Source organism: Solanum pennellii, chromosome 1, assembly GCF_001406875.1.
Source record: "Solanum pennellii chromosome 1, SPENNV200".
NCBI lineage: Eukaryota > Viridiplantae > Streptophyta > Magnoliopsida > Solanales > Solanaceae > Solanum > Solanum pennellii.
Window position 1 is genome coordinate 3184406 of NC_028637.1, and position 24296 is coordinate 3208701.

The following is a 24296-nucleotide window of genomic DNA, read 5'->3' on the forward strand; positions in this document are numbered from 1 at the left end:
TCGTTATTACTAAAAAAAGTAGGCCTTTCGATTTTGGAGGTCTAAGATATATGTCACATTTTTAAAGGCATTGACGAACCTTGTGTCGTAGGGATGTACATGCATATTTTTCTCATTTTATCACTAGATTAAAAAAAATATCATCATACTTAATACTAATATTATAATTAGTCAATCATAGATGGGGATTATAATTAAGTACTAATAATTAATAAGAGCTATTAGTTAGGGTTTATGAGTTCTATTAATATTTAGGATACGTTTGGTATATATGACTTTCTTCGTATTAAATATATATTTTTGAATAGCCTTATATTATAAATATTTATTTTTATTGGTCCAATTAATTTCGTGATTCTCTTTTTTCGAAAGACAATTAATTTCATAACGATAATTCTCTTGAAGGGAAAGTAACAAAAAAGTCATGAATTATGTTCTTTATACCAAATTAATGGATTAAATTCCTTCATATATACAAATGTACTATAACGAATTTATTCTTTTTATAGTGTTATATATAAGCTATATAATCTAAGGCCAAATTCATTTAAAAATTATATAAAAAAAAAGAGTTAAAATCATGTAATGTGATTGTGGTGTATGGATGGGGCGGTTCGGATTCCTTCATTCTTCGTAAAATGAAATTCAGGTCTAAAAGTTTTTAAGAATAGAAAAAAGTCTTATTTGAAAACGTCTTCTCTAAAAGTAAGACTTACAATGCATGAATTTAAATTAAGTCGGATTTCAATACAAATATAAGAAGAGGTATAGAGCTAGGTCGGGTCCAATAAGACCTTGGTTCTTCGGCCAATTAATACCTCATGAACAATAACAACAATAATAACAGTATATTCAGTGTAATTTTACAAATAGATTCTGAATAAAAAAAATGATATGTACACAAATCTTATTTCCGCTTTATGAAGGTACATAAACAGTGCCAGAGCTAAAAATTTGGTGAAGAGTGTACAAAATTGAATATACATTCGGGAAAAATGTACAAGTACCCCCTAGACAATGACTGAAATTCCAGAGACACACCTTAACTAAATTAAGGTTCTATTACTCCCTTGAACCCATTTTTTTGTAATTGTGTGTACCTTTTTGGCTTACGTGACATCCAAATATCTCCCACGCACCTCAGTTGCGTGGAGTCACGGAGTGTGCAACGTAAGAAAAAAGGTGTACAACATTACAAAAAAAAAAGTTCAAGGGAGTAATTGTACCTAAGTTTAGTAAAGGTGTGTCTCTAGGATTTCGATCATAGTTTAGGGGTACTAGTGTCTTATCCCTATACACTCATAATAACTAACATTTAACCTTTTCAAACACATAATTTTCTCGCGAAAGGTGTGCACCACACCACCTTTCACCTAAAGTGGCTCCACCCTTATATATAAAGAGACAAGTATCAGTTAAGTTATTTCCGATAGAGCCTCAAACTCAGATTCTCTTTGGCCAAATACCTATACACAAAAAAATATGTTATAAATTTAAGACAACTTATTGATTGTCTCTCTATATATATATATCTCCCTTTGTTAATTAGTTTAATAATAATAATATAAATATGTCTTCATTATTAGGCATCTTCTTATTTTTGTACTTGTTTTTATTGTTGTCATCAATTTCAGCCAAAAATAGGGATTATAAATGGGAAGTTGAGTACATGCATTGGTGTCCAGATGGTGTGGATGGTGTTGTGATATCTATCAATGGACAATTTCCTGGTCCAACAATTAGAGCAATTGTTGGTGACACCATTTTTGTTCACCTTACCAATAATCTTCATACTGAAGGACTAGTTATTCATTGGCATGGAATCTCACAGGTACGTTGGATAACGTCTGCGTACACACTATGTAAAGTTAACTGAATTTGTTGTTGTTGTTGATAGTATAAGTGGTGAAGTCAGAGATTTCAGCAAGAGTGTTTCGATTTTATGTATATATTATATATAAAGTAATTTTGACACACATAGATATAAGGGTGTGTTTAGTATGAAGGAAAATGTTTCAATACTTACATCTGAAAAAAGACCTTTTTTTTAGAAATATTTGATAGATAAGCAAGAAAATATTATATGTCATTTATTGACATGGAATTTCACAGGTAGGATTAGATCTGCGTACATATTATGTAAAGTTTTACTGAATTTGTTGTTATTTGTAGTGTAAATGGTGAAGTCAGAGATTTCAGTAAGAGTATTTTGATTTTATACATATTAAAATAATTTTGACATCTATACTTAATTTTTTTTAAGGATGTGTTTAATAAGAGGGAAAATGTTTTTCAAAATTACCTCTGAAAAAAATTCTTTTTTAAGAAATATTTGGTAATAAGCAAGAAAAATATTATATATAAAATAATTTATGTAATATAACAAAATACTATGTAATATAACAAAATAATTTATCAGAAAAATTACTTTTCTTATTTTTAAGTAACTTGTTTTCATATTAATTTATACCTAACATAGTGTTAAAAGAAGATTCTTAAGTTATTAGTAATTAATTTTTAAGTAACCTAATTTATGTGATGAAAGAAAGTGATCACAAATTTCTTTTATTTATTTATATATATATAATTATCATACTTTTTTCATCTCAAATTGATGAAAAATTCATCTTATAAAATATGATTTTCTCATTCTATTCTCACTAAATAAACTTACTTGAAAATACCTATCGAGAAATTCTATTCTCATTAAATAACGCACTTCAAAATACCTATCGAGAAATTCTATTCTCATTAAATAACGTACTTTAAAATACCTATCGAGAAATAAATTCACATTGAAATTATATTAGAAAACTTTCTAACTTTTTCAATGTGAAACACTACTCTTTTTCTTTTTCCCCTTTTTACTTATTTAATCCAAATATTTGTGAAAATAGTCATTGAATATTTTCCGATAAGGAAATTTATATTCAATGGGAAAAAAGTGATTTTTTTTTTAATAATGTTGATAATTATTTCTTATATAACATTTTTTTGTTTTTTGGTGAATTTTTGTAATTATAGATTGGAACACCATGGGCTGATGGAACTGCATTGATCTCCCAATGTCCCATTAATCCTGGAGAAACATTTCTATACAAGTTTAAAGTTGACAAGGTAATTATTTCACTCTTAAAGAAAAAAAAATGAATTTATCATTCCAAAATATTTGACATTTTAATTTTAGAATAAGAAACATTTATTGTAGAAATTTTAGTGATATGTTAAATAAGTGAAGCATGAGTATTGAAAAATGGGAAAATGCACGAGTATCTCCAATCTATGTCTAAAATCTCATAGACACACTTATACTATACTAAAGTCTTATTACCCTCTGAATTTATTTTATGAATAATTTCTACATCTTTTCGGTCTACGTGACACTATCTTGTGGGTCCAGCACGTTTTAATTTTTTTTTCAAGCTAGTGTCACGTAGGCCGAAAAGGGGTAGAAAATTATTTATAAAATAAGTTCAGGGAGGTAATAAGACTTTAGTATGGTATAAATGTATCTCGGGAATTTCGAGCATAGGTTGGACGATATTTGTGCATTTTCCCTTGAAACAATGATAAAGTTGTCTCCATCTGATTTAGTTCGAGTCGTGAAGGTAACCATTAATATTTGCTTGTATTAGATAGACTGTCTACATCTCACCCTTTAAAGTGGACCTTTCTTTGCACCTTGCATGAAACCTTATAGTAACGATAAAATAAACTTCGTATAACTTATAAGTCAAAGTTTAAATAATAAAAACAACCACTAATATTTACATTAGAATAAAATATTTAAATCATATACTTTGAAAGGAATCCTTTCCTAAATATGCGTAAACACATAATGCTTTGTATATCAATCGTTACTTTATCTACTTTTGTAATATGAATACAATATCTATCCAACTAAAAAAATTACATTTTTCAAAAAATAAATATGTGATAGTTTATTTTAATACAATAGGCAGGGACATATTTCTACCATGGACACTATTGGAGGACTATATTGGAGCAACGATTAAGTTGTTCCTATTTTATATTTTGATTTAGTTCGAGTCGTGAAAGTAATCATTAATATTTGCTTGCATAATTAGGTAGATTATCTATATCACACCTTTTGAACAGTGGCGGATTCAGAATTTCCATTAAGGGGGTTCGAAGAAAAAAGAGAGTATGTGCTTAAAATTTGAACCCTTCAACCACTAAACCGACCTCTAATCTTATATTCAGGAGGTTCAAAATTAATATATAAACATAAAAATTGTTAAAACTACCTTAAATATACAACAAACTTTTTTTGACCCGAACCCCATCGGTTGACTCTAGGTCCGCCCCTGCTCTTGAGGTGAACCTTTCTCAGCACCATGAATGAAACCTTATGGCAACGATTAAGTAGTCTCCGTGTAACTGTTAACGTTTAACTTACATTAGATTAAACTATTTACTCCCTCCGTTTAAAAAGGAATGACCCTATTTCCTCTTTAGTCTGTTTCAAAAAGAATGACCTCTTTCCTTTTTTGGCGACACTTTAACTTTAACTTTCCACATGACATATTTAAGACCACAAGATTAAAGAGTATTTTGGTACATTTGACATAACTTTAATTTAGAACCAGAAGATTAAAAAGTCTTCTTTCTTTTCTTAAACTCCGTTCCAAGTCAAACTAGGTCAATCTTTTTGAAACGGAAGGAGTACATCATATGCTTTGAATCAAGCCCTTTGTACATCAGTCTTTTCCTAAACATACGTGAACACACGATGCTTTGTACATCAGTCTTTTCTTTATTTACTTTTGCAATATGAACACAATATCTATCCAACTAAAAAATTACATTTTTTAAAAAATAAAATAAAATATGTGTTGACTAATCAATTGAAGTACATTAGGCAGGGACATATTTCTATCATGGACACTATGGAATGCAAAGATCAGCAGGACTATATGGTTCACTCATAGTTGAAGTACCAAAAGATGAAAAAGAACCATTCCATTATGATGAAGAGTTGAATTTGTTACTTAGTGATTGGTGGCATAAAAGTTATCATGACCAACAAATTGATCTTTCTTCTAAGCCTTTTCGTTGGATTGGTGAACCACAGGTACATATCTATCTGTATTAGAGTTTAACTAATCAGAATTTGCATATTGACTTATAAGTTTTCTTTCATACTCAAAATTCGAATCTGAAGTCGATAATTAAAAATGAAGAAATCTCAACTATCTCACCACAGCTCATATAGTAAATTACTGACACAACTAATAGAAGTCCAAAACAGTTCTTTTTTTTCTTATAATATGATTTTGAAATTTCAATTATAACCATGAATTGAAGAACTTTTTAGGTATGAAAATTACAAATATAAAAATAAAAGAAAATCAAGATTTATCCTTGTACTTTGCTAATAAAGTATCATATATTATATATTGTGAAGAATCTTAGTAACTTAATTGATTAACTATCTAAACTTTCACTTTTTGTTAGTACAAGTGTAATTTTTCTAATAATTCTCTCTCCGTAATAAAGGGATAAAAGATAATTTTTTTATAATATAGTAGGTAATTTTTTCTATTATATTTTCTTCACAATATCATTAGTCTTCCTTTTTGAATCATCTAACTAATTAAATATATGGGAAAATAATAAATATACTCTCGATCTATCGTAAATGGTATGTAGGTAATCTCCATCATACTTTTAGAATATTAATTGATGTCCCTACCGTTCAAAAATTAGATTATATATACCATTTATACTAACAGACATAAATGTGTCATAATCTTATCCATAGACTCGACATTTATTAAATATTGGATCGACTGATAAAATTGTGTCACGTGTCCCTATTTAGTCTTCCGTTAGAGTGTAAGACATTTATGCTCTAGTTTTTAGACAGCAGGAGCGCAATATTCTAAAAATATGAAAGAATGTATTTGCATAGCATTTACGATAGTTCAGGAGTATATTTATCCTTTTTCCCTTAAATATATGATCAAAACAGCACTTTTTTACACACAAAAAATACAATTTCTGAAAATCAAATATAGTAATTAATTAACAATATCCATTATATTTAAAAGCATTATTGCAACCACTTTTCTTATTTAATTTTTATTTTGTTATTGTTTAAATTAAATTAGACTTTATTGATGAATGGAAGAGGTCAATTCAATTGTTCTATTGCGGCGCAATTTAGCAAATTACACATTCCTCAGTGCAAGTTAAGAGGGGATGAACAATACGCACCCCAAATTTTCAAAGTTCATCCAAACAAGACTTATAGACTTAGGGTTGCCAGCACCACAGCATTGGCATCACTCAACTTGGCCATTGAGGTAAAGCCACAAAATTAATATAACTTTTATTTATCTCAAAATAATTATTCTTTTTTTTTGCTTTTTACAAAGTTATTATTCTTTATTTACGACTTTAAAGTCATTTAATCGACGAGTCAATTATATTCTTTGTCTTTTATTTTCATCAAGATGTTGTCAGAATCAATTTACATGCATTTCAAACTAGAACGTTTAATTTTTTTTTATCTATCTTTAAAAGTAGGAAGAGCGAGTCAATTCCATTCCCATGAAGGTTTTAAATATGTGATCAGATCATTAAAAAAAATTCATTCATTTTTATTTGAAATTGAATAAAATTACAAGTCAATATCAAAATTTAAAGGTATAATACATAAACGTGACATTTAACTTGACTTCAACTGACATCTATGCCCTCCAACTTTGAGAATGCACAAATTTACAGTTAAACTTGTATAAAATTGAACAAGTAGACACATTTGTCCTACGTGACATAATACATGTAAGATGCTAAGTAGGACACAAAATTATCCTGTAGGGTGTCATGTGGGATGAATGTATCTGTTTCTTTAATTTTATACAATTTTAAGTGTTTACTCGTACACACCCAAAATTAAAAATCAAAGTTACCAGCTGAACCCACGTTAAAAGTCATGGTTATATATTATATATCAAATCTATTATTAGATTTGATACTTACTCAAGAATCACACAAATTTTCTTTATATCCTCTCAAACCTTTTAAAAAGAGAATTTGATAGCTTTAGGAAAGTTGAGTAGTTTGGAAATAGGGACCTTTGTACCCACCAAATAAAAGTTAGAAAGGGTAAAAAGAAAATTCATGATCAAACGAGTCCTAAAATAACAAAAACTTAAAATTACATCGGATTGAAGTTCTTATTTTATGTTTTGAGAGTAAAACAGTCTAAGTTTGACCGGAAATTTGTGCATGGAATCTTCAATTATTTTGAAATGAAATTTATATATTTGTAAACTACGTAAAAAGTACTATGAGCCACAACAATTGATAGTTCAAAATATTTAAAAGATCTATAAAAAATATATGATCAAAGATAGACTTGTTTGACTCTTGAAATCTGAAAAGTGACATATAAAATGGAACGAAGGAAGTATATACTTGATATTTTGCATTTTTTCTATAAGTGATCTGATATTCATTTTAGAGTCCGAAAGTGGAAAGGGTGGGGGTGGGGGTGGGGGGAGGTAAGAGGATGTAATAATTGAGTTGAGAAAATATAAACTTAATATGTTATATGATAATTGATTACACTGTCGATGTATATAAGTTTTATGATATTTTATGTCTATATAGGGTCACAAAATGATGGTAGTTGAAGCAGATGGAAACTATATTCAACCATTTTTTGTGGAAAATATGGATATTTATTCAGGTGAAAGCTATTCAATTCTCTTCAAAACTGATCAAAATCCATCAAACAACTATTGGATTTCAATAAGTGTAAGAGGAAGAGAACCAAAAACACCACAAGGCCTTACTATATTGAACTACATTCCTAATTTTGCTTCAAAAATTCCAAATTCCCCACCACCTTTGCCACCTCTTTGGAATGATTATAACTATAGCAAAACCTTCTCTAACAAGATTTTTGGCTTGATGGGGTTGTCTTCTAGGCCTCCTACTCGACAAAATCGTCGTATTTTGCTTCTCAATACGCAAAACAGGTACTTTTTTGACGATATTTGACTGAACATGCATAAAATTTGAAAAATATAATGAAAGTATTAAATTATCTATGGGATCAAATGGGATGTACATGCTCAAACTATGAAGCTTTTCTTATTGAGTTTAACTTATATATAATGATGATATTTACGTTAACTATTCTTTAAAAAAGTTATAACCAAAAGGGATAATGTACAAGTACTCCCTCAATCTATGTTCAAAATCTTAGATACACACTTATACTATACTAAGGTCCTATTATCCCCTGAACTTATTTTATTAATAATTTTATACCCCTTTTCGGCCTACGTGGCACTATCTTGTGGGACAACGCTGATTGACTTATTTTTTCAAGTTAGTGCCACGTAGGCGAAAAAGGGGTGGAAAATTACTTATAAAATAAGTTCAGGGGGTAATAAGATCATAGTAAAGTATAAGTGTGTCTCTGAGATTTCGGACATAGCTTGAGGGGATACTTGTGCATTTTCCCTAACCAAAAAGATATACATATTGCATGCTATAATATGTTAAAATTTGTTACTAGGATACTTTTTTTCGATTATTACTGATGTATATAAATTAAATTCAAAAGATAGTTACATGTAATCATTCATAAAAAGTGGGATTATAGTAACCTAGGTAGAAAATAAGGTTGGTTAACGGCTACTTATAACCTATTAAATTACATTGATCATATAAAAAATTCTAATAATTAATGCCAATATATATATGTTAAATCTTGTCACTTACTTGAGTTAGAAGTATATATGGCCATACAATATAAAAATAATAATTTCCAAATAATCACATTTATTTTATTATATATACTTATAAGGACTTATAGGTCATCATAACAAGTGGATTTGTAAGAAAACATTAATTGGCAACATGAATATGAATGTATATAACTTAAATTATATTTGTTATATATATATACCCTTACTTAGCTTGGAATATTTGCTTTTTTTTTTCTTGGATAAAAACACATAAAAATATTTTTGTTGTCAAATGATCATAATAAGACTTGGATATAAAAATGATCTTAAATGTTAAATTATTAGAGATGTAATATTAATTATTACTCATTCTATTTAATTAATTAGCTTATGTTTTGTAACAACAGGATTGAAGGTTACACAAGATGGTCAATCAACAACATTTCCTTAGTTTTTCCAACTACACCCTATTTAGGCTCAATCAAATATGGCATAAACAATGCATTTGACACTAAGTCTCCACCAAACACTTTCTCAAAAAACTACAACATCATGAAGCCACCACCAAACCCTAATTCAACATATGGAAATAGGGTTTACATGTTGAAATTCAACACTACTATTGACATAATCCTACAAAATGCAAATGCCTTGGGTGAAAATGTAAGTGAAATTCACCCTTGGCATTTACATGGACATAATTTTTGGGTATTAGGATATGGAGATGGAAAGTTTGATCATAAAAAAGATGTTGACAAGTTTAATTTGAAGAATCCACCATTGAGGAATAGTGTTGTGATATTTCCATATGGATGGACAGCAATAAGATTTGTGGCAAATAATCCTGGGGTTTGGGCATTTCATTGTCATATTGAACCTCATTTGCATTTAGGTATGGGAGTTGTCTTTGCTGAAGGTGTTCATCTTGTTAAGAATGTGCCTAATGAAGCACTTAATTGTGGTTTGACTAGGAAAATGTTTGTGAAAGACAAGAATAAATAGTGGTAGTAGTTAATGCAAATGTTGTATTTATGATACTGACTTCTTTGTGGTTTGTAATATTATGGTTATCTTCCTGTTGAGACTGTCTACGAGAAATTCAAATTATATTAAGTTTCATTAATTGTTGTAGTTAATGTAAGTGTTATTTTTTTATCGATAATGAAATTTTACTGTGTAGTTAATTCAATAGTTGTAGTTAATGTAAGTGTTGTCTTTATGATGCTGACTTCCTTTGTGGTTTGTAATATTATATGGTTATCTTTCTGTCGACAATGAAATTTTACTGTCCACGAGAACTTCAAATTATATTAAGTTTCATTAATAGTTGTAGTTAATGTAAGTGTCATCTTTATGATGCTGACTTTCTTTGTGGTTTGTAATATCATATAGTTATCTTTTTGTCGACAATGAAATTTTACTGTCTACGAGAAATTCAAATTATATTAATTAGTTTCATTAATAGTTGTAGTTAATGTAAATGTTGTCTTTATGATACTGACTTTCTTTGTGGTTTGTAATATTATATGGTTATCTTTCTATCAATAATGAAATTTTACTGTCTACGAGAAATTCAAATTACATTAAGTTTCATTAATAGTTGTAGTTAATGTAAATGTTGTCTTTATGATACTGGATTTCTTTGTGGTTTGTAATATTATATGGTTATCTCTCCGTCGACAATGAAATTTTACTGTCCACGAGAAATTCAAATTATATTAAGTTTCATTAATAGTTGTAGTTAATGTAAATGTTGTCTTTATGATAATGACTTTCTTTGTGGTTTGTAATATTATATGGTTATCTTTCTATCGACAATGAAATTTTATTGTCTATGAGGAATTCAAATTATACTAGGTTTCATTAATAGTTGTAGTTAATGTAAATGTTGTCTTCCTGATACTGACTTTCTTTTTGGTTTGTAATATTATATGGTTATCTTACTTTTGACAGTGAAATTTTATTGTCTACGAGAAATTCAAATTATATTAAGTTTCATTAATAGTTATAGTTAATGCAAATGTTTTTCTTTTTGATACTGACTTACTTTGTGGTTTGTAATATTATGGTTATCTTCCTGTCGACAGTGAAATTTTATTGTCTACAAAAAAATTCAAATTATTTTAAGTTTCATTAATAGTTATAGTTAATGTAAATGTTATCTTTATGATACTGCAAAAAAAAATATAAATTATATTAAGTTTCATTAATAGTTGTAATTAATATAAATATTGTTTTTATGATACTGACTTCCTTTGTTGTTTGTAATATTATGTTTATCTTCTTGTTGCAACGAAATTTTACCGTCTACAAAAAATACAGACCATATTAAGTTTCATTAATAGTTATAGTTAATATAAATGTTGTCTTTGTGATACTAACTTTTCTTGTAGTTTGTAATATTGCGGTTATCTTCTAACATTAATTTTTTTTGTTATTTGTAATTTTACTCAAAATTATCTTTTTTATTTCAATTTACTTGCTATTTATTTTGTAATATGCACCTTCGTCAAATTTCAATTATATATTCAATCATTAACATATTTAATAAAAGAAATCAAAAACTTAAATAATAATCTCAAATAAACATGTAACAAAAAATATTTCAAAAAGACAATTAATTAGAAAAACAAATCACCAAGAATTCATTATTCCTCACCAAAATTATGATTCATACTATAAAAAAAAATCTAATTATACATTAATATATTACAAAATACATAATAATATATCACCAAGATAATTTTAGAAATACATAGATACTTCACACAATTTCCCAATTTTTTTGAAATATGTCTAATATGTTCTCCATTTTTAGACATTTACCTAAATCTTAAAAAAATCATAAATTAAAAAAATAAAATAAAATAACTACTTTCGATTAATTAATTATGTGAACTTTCATCTCTAAATTAATTGATTATCTGAACTCTTTATCTCGTTAATAAAAACATTTCAATTTTTCTTTTTCTAATAATAAACCCTTTTAGTACGAAACTTCAAATTTCTATATTTTTATTTTGTTTTTTTTTTCAATCGTCTCTTTCATCTGAAAATCAGCTATGGGTTCTGGTAAGTACATATACGATTTCTCATCAAATTTGATAATTTTTTTGGTTAATTTTTGGTTTCGTTTTGTGTATTTTGTTCGATTTTTGTGAAAATTTTGTATGTTGCAGATGCGGATATGGAGGATTATGGATTCGAGTATTCCGACGAGGAGCAGGAAGAACAAGATGTTGATATAGAGAATCAGTACTACAATTCTAAAGGTTTTTTTTTTATGACTTTTAATTTTGAGAATTTTTGAATGTTTGTAAGTAGGGTAATTTTATTTGAGCTAGGTTTAGCTAAACATTTAGGATCAAATTTTGAAAATTTTTGTTCAAATTATATGTTTTGCCATAGATTTTGTATATTGAAGTTATGCACCCAAGGTTGTGACTTAATTGTTCAAATTCATTTTTTTTTATGACAAGGGAAACCTGCGGCCGCTATGTTTTGGGCGCGCATAGGGTAAAACTCCCGCTTCTGTGCAATAACTCGCAAACCATATAGGAGAGGTAACTCAGCCTGGTGCGACGAGCTCGACCCAGAATGCAAACCCCTTGTTTTTGCTGGCAAGTGGTATCGAACTTGAGACCTCCAACATGGAAAGTCCCAAGTTCAAACCACTGGACCACCATGAAGGGTTAATGGTTCAAATTCATTAGAGACAAACACTAGGTGATTTTTTCCTATCTGTTTTAGCCTTGGTGAATAGAGTTAATTGGTACCTGTTGCTGCTGGTGGGAGGTGACAGGTATCACGTGAAATTAGTGGAGCTGTGCGAAAGCTGGCTTGGACACAACGGTTATCAAAAAAGATAAAACAAGAATTCAAGTTTCGAAACTGATCATTTGTGGGAGAAATTCACTTTTACTCAAAGATTCAATTTTTTCCCAAGTAAAATGCATAAAAACTCAAAATTTCCAGTTTCCAGTTTAACTTTAAAATCTATGGTCAAAAGGGAGCTGAGTGTTCTCGGTAATTTTCACTATATCATTCTGCATTTTGAGGGTAGGTTCTGGTTTTTGTTATCTTTGTTCAAGTTGTGCGTCTTCTTGTAATTTTTGCATTTGTTCCTTAGAGATGTTCTCTCTATTTGTATTTATCGATTTTCACACTATAGCTACCTCTCTTTATGAACATATATATCATTGAAGGGAGTAATATTCTACAATGATGTCATGCATAGGTATGGTCGAAACTGATCCCAAAGGAGCACTTGAGGGTTTTGCTGAAGTAGTGCATATGGAGCCTGAGAAGGCAGAGTGGTAAGGAGTTGAAACTTGAAAATTTTAATTTGCAGTCTTCAACGGTGCTTTTATAAAAGCTAACTGCTTGTGTAGCTTTTGTTTAATATGTCCTGAAAGTCAAAACACTTACCTTGGTTAACAAAAAGAGGTCAGAATCAATTAGCAGGCCTCTTTTTTTTCAAGGTGTAAAAGCTCGTCGGATAATGGGCTTGCCCTCTAGCTTTCTTCACTTAGATAACAAGCTTGCTTCTCATCAGTTAGTAAATCCAAATTCGTGACATGTACCTATACATAAACCTCTCTCTCTCATTTCTTGTGCGTATATGATTGAACAAATTTCAAATCACTAATGAAGATCAAGCTCTTTCGTTTATTTTTAACTGGGATTTTTCATCTTCTGGCTTGTGGTTTTCTATCCTCTTCTCTAAATTGGAATTGTATATTTGCTTATTATGTCCCTTATCCAAAAATTTAAGTTATAGTGTAAGTTTGTAATGTTAAAATGACGTAAGCCTCTTATTCAGGTCACAGCTTTATGCTTTCAACTAATGAGTTTCCTAAAGCTTTTAATAATTTTAGAGCTACAACTTGCTATTGTGTTGCTTTTATCAACTATATCATTATCTCCAGGGGATTTAAAGCTTTAAAGCAAACTGTTAAGCTTTACTATAAGCTAGGGAAGTTCAAGGAAATGATGGATTCTTATAGAGAAATGCTTACCTACATAAAATCAGCGGTGACACGGAACTATAGTGAGAAGTGTATAAATGGTATCATGGATTTTGTTTCTGGATCAGCTAGTCAGAACTTCAGCCTTTTGCAAGAGTTCTACCAGACAACATTGAAAGCCCTCGAAGAGGCGAAGAATGAGGTTAGTATGTATAACTTTTGAGGCGTACAGGAGTCTGTAAGTTTCTCTCTTAGTCCATGTGTCTTTTCGTTAAGGTCTCATGATCCCCTCTTTCTTTTACAGAGGTTATGGTTCAAGACGAATCTAAAGCTTTGCAAGATTTGGTTTGATATGGGGGAATATGGACGAATGAGCAAGGTATCTTGCTTGCTCAGATTAGAAGCATCTGTAGCTATCATTTTCTACGGTTTTATTGAACATAATTTGACAACTTTGTTAGATTCTGAAAGAGCTCCACAAATCTTGTAAAAAAGAAGATGGCACTGATGATGAGAAGAAAGGGACACAATTGTTGGAGGTATATGCAATTGAGATTCAAATGTACACAGAGACAAAAAACAACAAAAAGCTGAAGGTATGTTAATACCTTTTCTTCCCATTTATTTGATGAACAGAGAGTTAGGTGTCATTTCTTTCATTATGGCCATTTTTTTTGCATTTAGATGCCAAATTCAGTTACATCTCTATGTCTAAGTTCTTCTTGGTTTTTGTTGTCTCTTTTATTCCTAAAGCGTGTTATTTCTAGATGCTCAAGTTTTTTGGAAACAAAAGCACCACACAAAAGATAATAGTGAGGTTTAGGCAGTGATTGAGACTATTCGGAAGATTCTAGTTTTTGTAACACATCATTTGCCTTGATTTTTCGTTTCTTTCGTGAAAATAGTGAGGATCTATTAAATTCGTCCAATAGTAAGAGGTTGTTTCCATGGACTTAGGCCTGCTCTAGGGAAGACCTAAACTTTTAGATTTTTTTGTCTTTCAGTTCAAGTTCAAAAACAAGCATGCATAGGTTGAAATGAAACCTAAAATTTCTATCCAGTCAGTACTGCACCAAAATAAAATAAACACTAATCACTACAAAATGTTGTCCAAAGATTGCCATTGGCTTTTCCACTTGGCAAAATAACATTGCAAACTACTCACCTTTTATATAATATATATTGTCGAAAGCTACATGAGCCCATAAGTGTGGGTTTCTGAAGTCTGAAGGACTCTAAGGACATTATCAGAGCATCATACATGTGTTGAAATCCAGGAACTTTTGGCATTTCCCTCTCTTTCTTTCTCTGTCTCTATCTCTATATACTTGCAGAGAGAGACTCTCAAATGATTTGTTTATATTACATGCAGAGTATATATTTGTATGTTGATCAGAATTCTTAAACTTTCTGATATTTATTCTTGCATTAATATCTTGAAAACATGTATTCCATAGTATTACATCTCAACGGTATACTTGGTCTAGAACTTGCTTGACATTTCATTTATGTCTATGTTGCTCGGATCCTCCAAAATGCTGCCACACTCATATTGGATCCTCCAAGATCTGATACACAACTGTTGTTTTCTTTTCGGAGGTTCTAGGCAACATAGCGTGAAGTGATGAGTTGTTTTTTTCACTTTTTCTCAATACCTAATTCATTTAACATATGAGTCTAATTCAGGAACTGTACAACAAAGCACTTTCAGTCAAGTCGGCAATTCCTCATCCAAGAATAATGGGAATCATTCGTGAATGCGGAGGAAAAATGCATATGGCAGAGAGAAAGTGGGCAGAGGCAGCTACAGACTTCTTTGAAGCTTTCAAGAACTATGATGAAGCTGGGAATCATAGGCGTATCCAGTGCCTCAAGTATGTGTACAGTTTATGATGTGTGTGCTTCATATGCATTGTGTGTGTTTGTGCATTTATTTGTTTCCTTTGGCATTTCCACTTTCTTCTTGCGAAGGATACAAGCAGTTTTTGACTGACCATCAACTATGTACTCAAGATAGGGATTGCAATGGGGCGGGTTATAGTGTTTGCAGGACACTGTGGGTTACAGCTTTTGAGGAGGCGGGGCCGGGTACGTGGGTTGGCTTTTTTTTTTTGAAACTTAAACTAAAGGGTAAATGTGTTAAGAATTTCTATACCTAATTGGAATAGGAAAATCCATTATATAAAAATTATTCTAGGAAACATGGGTGGTTGGGTGGAAAGTGAAACAAAGTCTTGTACAAAGTAAGTTATTGGTTTCCTTAGAGGAGTCAATTGCTTTAACGTGTGCCAAATCATTAACTCATACGTAATTATTAGTTTCACTCCTCTCTAGTTCAACAAACTTTAACGACTCTCATATATTAATACGCAGTTAATCAAATATATGTATAAAAGGAAAGGCAAAGATGGAAGAGGACATAAAGCTTAGTTCAGTTAATGAACTATATATATTCTACAACTTGGCTTTCAAATGAAGATATATGTAATTATGTATATATATATCTTCATTCGAAAGCCAAGTTGTAGAATATTTATTGGTTCATTAACTGAACTATGCTTTAAGTCCTCTTCCATCTTTTCCTTTCCTTTTATACGTGTATATATATATTATTCAAAGTTAGCGGTAAAGATTGGTAACTGGTACTTTTCTTTTACTTCTAAAAAATTAGTAAATTATGTGGGGCGGGTTCATGCGGAGCAGGCTATAGTCTTTGCGGGTTTATAGCCGCCCCCTTCCCGCCCCGTCCCATTTGCCATCTTTTGTTCAAGCTTCCCAGACTGTAGTTCGTTACCTAATCACTAACAATTAACTTAATAATGTGCTAGATCCCTAACCTGGAGTTTATGGCCTTGTAAACTGAATGTTTTATAAACTTTTATAATTGTTGTTGAACCATTTTCTCACATTTCTTGCGCTATGTTTGCTGCAACAAAGGGAAGAGGAGTGCATTAGCGAAAGTGAAGTCACTGATCTTACTTTCACTATGTGATGTTTTAACATTGAAATCTGGTAGTTTGTTTAACATGAAACAACAAACAACTACTAAGCCTCAATCCAAGCTAGTTGGGGTTAGCCATATGAATCGTCACTATCTGTTTTGCTCCAATTAGACCCATCTATTTCGGACACCAAAAATTTGGTTTTTTAACCTTTTAGAAGTTCTCCACTTTTCTACTGACATACTAATTCCCAAGAATAGTATATTTACTCCTAGCAAATATTGGACGAATGGAAGTGTTAACAAGATTAAGCATTGATCTCAGCTTGTGCAACTGCCTACATGGATTTTCTCTTCCATTGTTCTCTTTTTTACACAATGAGGAAAATTTGCTTCCTCCTTCCCCTTCAAAGGGTTGCATATTTCTCGACTTTTACCTTTTTATTTTCTAATCAAGTGAATGAAACAGTTTTCACCTTTCACTTTTTTTTAGCTACCGTTCTTATGATCAAGCCAACCAAAAGAGTGTCAAATATTCCATCATTTTGCTCCTCAAGGTTGTAGTTTCTTATCCTGAAGTGGCAGTGTACCTCATGTACCTCTTGATGTTGGTTTTGTGAAGTATGTTGCAGTTCGCTTAGAGGATGTAGATGTGATCTAAACTGGGTGTTGTAGATTTGCAGTACATCTGGGGATATGAACATCTCTGCACGAAATTGAAGTATGCGTTCATTAGGGCGTGAGATTGAGGATCATAACTATTTAATGATGCCTCAATCAATCTCAAAATCATATATATAAAAACAGATTTTAGATAGTACATTAGAAGTAGATTTTAAGAAAGTACGTTATAAACTCAGAACAAACATGTAAACACGCACAACACTTGTGGATAGTATAGAATTTAAGGAAGTTCATTGATGAATTCAATGCAAACACACACTATACTTTTATGTGGTACTTTTGAAGTAGAATTTAAGGAAGTTCATTAATGAATTCAATGCAAATATGCAAACACACACAACACTTGAGTTTATGTCAGGATGCATTTGTCCACTACTTGGAGAAAATTGGCCTACTGTTCTCTCAAGTACCAATTTTCTGGTATTTTCTTTAGTGTGCCTTTCATAGTTGAATAAGGACTGAATAGAACTATGATGAAATTAAGAAATGCTTAATAGCATTATTGGCTTCATAAATTGGAGCTCATGAAGATGAAGGTGGCAGATTTTGCGATCTTATGTAGGCCAGTCCAAGTGTTGAAGCTTCCAAACACTTTACTGTGAAGTTTATTTTGTGGAGAGGAGGTGCTGTTTAATCTGGTGTGAAACAGAATGAAGTTACTTTCCCTATTAGATCTTTTCAAAAAGGTTTCTTGGTAGACTTTGAGGTTTTTGGAGCGTTATCTTATACTGAAGGCTCCTCAACAAGATGCCGTTTCCTTGTTCAGACCGTGTATGCTCCACTTGTTATGTGGTGTGTGAAATAATCAATGTGGTGGTGTGTTTTTGGTCACTAACAGCATATTTCTGCACCCCTTTTGGTGGTTTGTTCCATCTCTTACACTTCAAAAATCCATTTCTTGGTGTATCATAAGATGTGTTCTCACTACATTTTCGCTGAATGGATGCATGCTTTGCACGTGTTGGAAACTTCGAGCTTTGTTACTTGCATGTAAATGAAGGTTTAAGTCGTTCCATATCAATTTCTGTAATTTGGTACTAGGTGATCGTTTCAAGTATTCACCTTCTACCAGAAGATTGCAATATGTGAATTCCAATGCTATCTTTACCCTTGCAAACCTCTGGGTTCCTAATGTTGCAATATTTTCGGTTTCTTTAACTTTTAACAGGTACTTGGTCCTGGCAAATATGCTGATGGAGTCTGAAGTTAACCCTTTTGACGGCCAAGAAGCTAAACCGTAAGTTCACTAAGAAGTTTTTGTTTGCAAAATTCAACATCAACAATTTGTCATTCTTATATGACTTGACGACAGCTGCATTGTGTCTGTGCATGACTGTTTATACTTTTCAGTTACAAAAATGACCCTGAGATCTTGGCCATGACAAACCTTATCGCAGCATATCAACGAAATGAGATCTTAGAGTTCGAGAAAATTATTAAGGTATAGTCATTCTGTAAACTTCAATATTTTGCCTGTTGATCCTACCGTCTGTAGTTGGGTCTCTTCTTTGATCACTTTGAACGTGCTTTTCTCGAAATTTTAACAGAGTAATAGACGGACAATAATGGATGACCCTTTCATTCGGAATTACATTGAAGATCTTTTAAGGAAGGTCAGAACCCAGGTTTTACTGAAGCTCATCAAGCCTTACACAAGAATCCGAATTCCCTTCATATCCAAGGTGATAACTCAGTCTTCTTTTCTTCCTTTTTCCCTTTCTTAATTTTTTTGTGATGACCGTTGTCCCTATCAGCTGGCTTTGTTTTAATGGCGTAAATATTGTATAAGATAACATGATCGTACTTAGAAAATACATACATATTCATCACTACTTGATCTCCCCGAGGGTGAATGTAGCTACCACTCGGTCTTTATCACAAAATTTTGTTCACGAACCTCCTAAAGCCTACGCACCTACTAGTTAATTTCTCATATTACTCGACGTACAGGAGCTGAATGTGCCAGAAAAAGATGTTGAGGACTTGTTGGTCTCACTAATCTTGGATAACCGGATTGATGGCCACATTGATCAAGTGAACGGACTGCTAGAGTGTCGCGACAGGTCAGTTCATAACCCCTCAACGTATCATTGCTTATTTTCCCAACGCTGTCTGATTTTAGCTACTAACTTGTTTTACATGACGCGTTTACGCGCACAGATCAAAAGGGTTGAAGAAGTACACTGCCATTGATAAATGGAACACACAGCTAAGGTCTCTCTACCAAACTGTTGGCAACAAAGTATGTTAAGGACTGAGGTTTATATAAACCTATGCTCATAAATCATACACAGTTTTGTTTCATTAATTTTAGTTTAATATGTGTTGTTTGTAGTAAAATTTTATGTTTTCAATAATTTTGATTTTTATTTCTAACAATGAACTTAGTTTAAAGTTTGAAAGTAACTTTGTTACTCTTGTTAACTTGATGTACAATTTCTCTTTTTGTTATTAAATACTGTTTATTTTCTGATATTTAAATGACTTGTAATTAATGGAGATGATATAGCAAATTATTCTTTTATTTGGAGAAAAAAAAAGAGATAATATCTATACCTAAATATTAATCCGAATTGATATGAATCTCAATGACAATGACCAAGAAATGACAATTGGTAACGTAAGTAAATATAGAATATACATAATCCATTCTTTCGAGAATATATGTAATTCATTCCTTCCTAAGCTTCAATTGGTGTAATAATCCTACCCCAGTAAAGAAAATTCTTCCTAATAAAGAATGTTTTCCGTTTTGTTGAGGCATGATAAGAGAGAGAGGCTCCACGTCGTTGTTGTTATGAAGAAAATGGAGGCGGACTATATTACTATTATTGTTGTTATGGCCGGAGGAATAGGTGGTTGTGGTGGTGGGTGGAGATCATATTTTGGCGAGAGGCAGCTCTTTTGTCACTCCTCCGTCCCAATTTACGTAACACATTTCAAACTTTGAGATTTAAATAAGTTCATCTTTGATCATAAATTTTTCGTATATCTTTTAAATATCTGAACTGTTGTTACTTATACTACTTTTTACGTAGTTTATAAATATATACATTTCATTTCAAAATATTTGAAGATTATATGCGCAAATTTTTTATCAAATTTAAATTGTTTGACTCTTGAAAAATAAAAAATATCACATAAATTGAGACATATATCGAGTTAAATATTGATAAGTAAAGATAAACTTAGGGAATATATGAATAATAAAAAGTATATATCATCATTTTTGTGGAGTATTATTTTGTTGGGTTTTCCTGTTTCTTTTTTGACTTTTAAATATTTATTATCCTTTTGAAATAAAAGCGTTGAGCACTTTATAAAAAGATCAATGAACTCATATATTAGGTCGATAGTTCGATAGATAGAATTTCTCCATCGTTAATTAAAAATTTTAAATTTATATCTCATATATACTCTCTCTATTTTTTCGGGGTTAAAAAGCGATTTCTTTATAAACAATATTATGTGAAATGAATTCAAATTAATCAGAATTTTAATATAAATATTAAATATCTAATACGTAAAAAAAAATAATAACAAACAATCAAACAAAGGAATGAAGCTTCCTTTGTTGAAGCAAATTTTGACAAGCAACTAAGAAGTGGTTCAATCATTGAGATGACCAAACTTTATTTTAATATATATCTCATTCACTTTATTTATAAAAAGATAGTATCGTAAAGATTTTTCATATATTATATAAAATATTAGAAAAAATATATATAAAAACTAACATGAATTATATGATATATATATAAACACACAAAATTAATAATTCAATCAATGATATACATACCTGAATCATTTATTACGTTCTTGAATCTTAACTTGAATTGCGCGAAAATACTTTTTGCTTGTTCTAATTATTTAGCGGTTAATTCTCACTTTTCATTAAAAGTTTATAAAATAAAATTTAGCAATTATTTATGAGATTATACTGACCAGTACATATGATTCGATTAAGGTCTGAATAATGAGAAATCCTATCTTCTTTTTTATCATAAAAATTCGAACTAAATAATTTCTGCCTCGCCTGATTACTAGATTAAACTGTAACTCTCCACGTGGGCCAAAGCTAGGTCGAAGTGCACAAATAGAATCAATCATTTAATTTTTATTTGATATTGTTTTCGTCCATTTTATGATTTCATTTTGTAGAGTCAAACTATAAATTTTTATTAACATATTATGATATATTTTTTCAATTTGATATGTAAAAAAGTTAATATTATTTGTATAGTTTTTGAATATGTAACTTTTTTGTTTAAAATATTGAATTAATGTAATCTAATTTAACTTCTTTGAAAATTAATCAAATTGACTTTTAAAAAGCGCAACATAACAAATAAAAATGAACAAAAGAAATATTAATTTAATATATTTGATAAATTAATGATAATGAAAATTAATATTAAGATGGTGGTTGAGAAAAACTCAAATACCATATGGTGTCAAATATTTCAGATGTCACATTAAATTAGAATGAAAGGTGTATAATATACATATTTTTTTCATGCCAACTTGATCTTAAATATAATTTCCTAATTATATTTATAAAAATTTTGAAATTATTTTTTACTAGTAATGAATTATTTATTCATTCATAAGATTACTTCATGGTGGTAACTGGTAAATGAAGATGATCATCATCATATCTTGTTCGTTAATTTTTACTTGTTCAATTTAAATAAAAAATTAAAAAATATATTTTTTAATTTAATATTTATCTTTATTATAAAATATAATTACTTCTGAATGGACAAAGAATCAAGAAACAATTTATCACTTAATTTTTAATTTATCTTTATATATATAGTGACTTCGATGCTCTAAATAAATAACGTGTCCAATAAAAAAAATGGAACTATAAAGAGAGATAACTAATATTAAATAAGTAAATAAAATAAATAAAATAAAGGTAGGTAAGATTGAGCAAAACAAAAAATAATTTATAATAAGTTCGAAAATTTTCATTAAATATTAATTAAATTATTAGTCTATGATAGGACACATAATTATCCATTTTTAATTTAATCGACCCCTTTTTAATTCGATAAAAAAACATTAAATAAAGAAATTTTTTAACTTTGAATTCTGACTTTTGAACGTAATTTTGATACGTTTGGAATATTTTAAAAAAGAAAGGACTTGATGTCCTCAACATTAATTTAATATAAAATAAAATAAAATATTTTTCTATCTATCTTTTATATAATATATAATATAATAACATTCTTTAAGTTTCCGTTAGAATATATTTTTACACTTTAAATATTTTAGTTTAAAAAATTATTGTTTCTACCTATCAGAAATAAGGTTTGATAAGATACGCATGTGAAGAGGAAATGCATGAATATCTTAATACAGAAATTTGCGAGGTTTGTTATGAGAAGTAAAGGTAATCTTAAATAAAAAATTGCAGACGTGACTCATACAACTTTAGCTTATCGTGACGATATAATCTTAAATATGAGACGATAAAAAATATTAATTAAGATAAAAGATTAATTAGTAGATGGTTGATCAAATATTACCTCAATTATTTTGTCATACCATTAGTCATTGTTTGCTCTTATAGTTTCAATTATTATTTATCTTTTTGAGTATATATACTTCGATTATTATATTATTTCTTTTTTTTTGTTTAATCATATTTTTTTCTTTTTCTAAAATTATTAAATTTTTGTTCTAAATCGAAAACAATAGCCCTTCGTTGAAAACCTATCCATCCACTTTTAATTCATTCTAATAACTTTTTTTCTTTTTAGAATGAATATAAAACTCAAAATCTCTTTTATCAATTAAAAATTATAGTTTCACTTTAATTCATTCAAAATCTAACAACTAATTTATTTCTTTTTTTAAAAAATTAATATAAAATTTAAAATCTCTTTTATCAATTAAAATTATAGTTACATAAAAATTGTGTTGGCTCCTTGAATCTTTGTACTAGTATATTTCTGACATATGAGTTTGTTTAATTTTCTTTCCGTTTTTGTTCATATTCGACAACTTGAATCTTCAGGTTAATATTTTTTTACTATGTGCTTGAATTTTTATTTTTATTTGTTCATAATAGAAGTTTTATTTTTTAATATCTACTTGTTATAGTGAAATAATTTAGAGGCCTAAAAAAAAATTATTTTCTTGATCCATTTTTATCCCTTTAATAGTGAGACCCCTTAGAAAAGATCCTGCGTACGCCACTATGAACTTATATAATGAAGAGGTTATAAATTCACCTAAACCCATCGATTAATTTGGCTTATGAGCTAAAAATATGTGTTAAAAACTCCCACTAAACATATACATTTAATTTTTTTGTCTTCACTTAAATGCCGCATTTGAAATTCAAACTTCTAAACTTTGATTGTAAATTTTTAAATTTTTTTGAAATAAAATTTATATATGTAAAATTAAAATTACTATAAACAGAGGTGTATTAAGAATTTTGTCATGATGGATGCACTATTACAAAAATGTGTATTTAAGATAAAATTTGATCTGTTTGACATTTTAGGTTCTTATTATTAAAAATTGCTAAAATTATATGTAAAAAATTAATTCTTACTAACTTTTTTTTGTATGAATTCTCAATGTGATAAACTTGAAAATAAAGTGCTACAACAACCACTAGAAATATTACTAAATTTTAGGAAGAAAAATAAAGCAACATAGATATAGGATTTAAAGTTTTAACCTCACTTAGAAAGGAATAATAAATGTGTCATCGGTTTTACATGAATTCATGCTTTCGTCTCGAGATCATATATAATAATGTTATGTTCTAAAAAAATTTATTGAAATATAGATATGTGAACTCACACTCAGATTATCATATAATGCTACGATGAATGAGTGCACCTCTCTATGTAATATTAGAAATTTAAATTTCATATTTATCTTATTTTATTTATCTTTATAAAATTAGACAACACCTCTTTAAATAGTTTTATATAATATATATATATA

At 29.6% G+C, this 24296-nt stretch overlaps 2 protein-coding genes across 2 annotated transcripts; both read left to right on the forward strand.

The window, feature by feature from the left end:
• Window positions 1-1422: 1422 nt before the first annotated feature.
• On the forward strand, window positions 1423-9870 carry LOC107010225 (L-ascorbate oxidase-like). Its single transcript, XM_015209474.2, has 6 exons — window positions 1423-1831; window positions 3025-3117; window positions 4883-5095; window positions 6135-6329; window positions 7642-8012; window positions 9137-9870. Exons 1-6 carry the CDS (start codon window positions 1571-1573, stop codon window positions 9729-9731), a joined length of 1728 nt encoding a protein of 575 aa, XP_015064960.1. The 5' UTR covers window positions 1423-1570; the 3' UTR covers window positions 9732-9870.
• A 1809-nt stretch (window positions 9871-11679) lies between these two features.
• On the forward strand, window positions 11680-19802 carry LOC107011262 (COP9 signalosome complex subunit 2). The gene is made up of 12 exons (XM_015210718.2): window positions 11680-11801; window positions 11909-12001; window positions 12967-13045; window positions 13658-13898; window positions 14001-14075; window positions 14158-14292; window positions 15383-15570; window positions 18490-18558; window positions 18672-18762; window positions 18869-19003; window positions 19272-19384; window positions 19482-19802. Exons 1-12 carry the CDS (start codon window positions 11792-11794, stop codon window positions 19570-19572), a joined length of 1320 nt encoding a protein of 439 aa, XP_015066204.1. The 5' UTR covers window positions 11680-11791; the 3' UTR covers window positions 19573-19802.
• Window positions 19803-24296: the final 4494 nt, after the last annotated feature.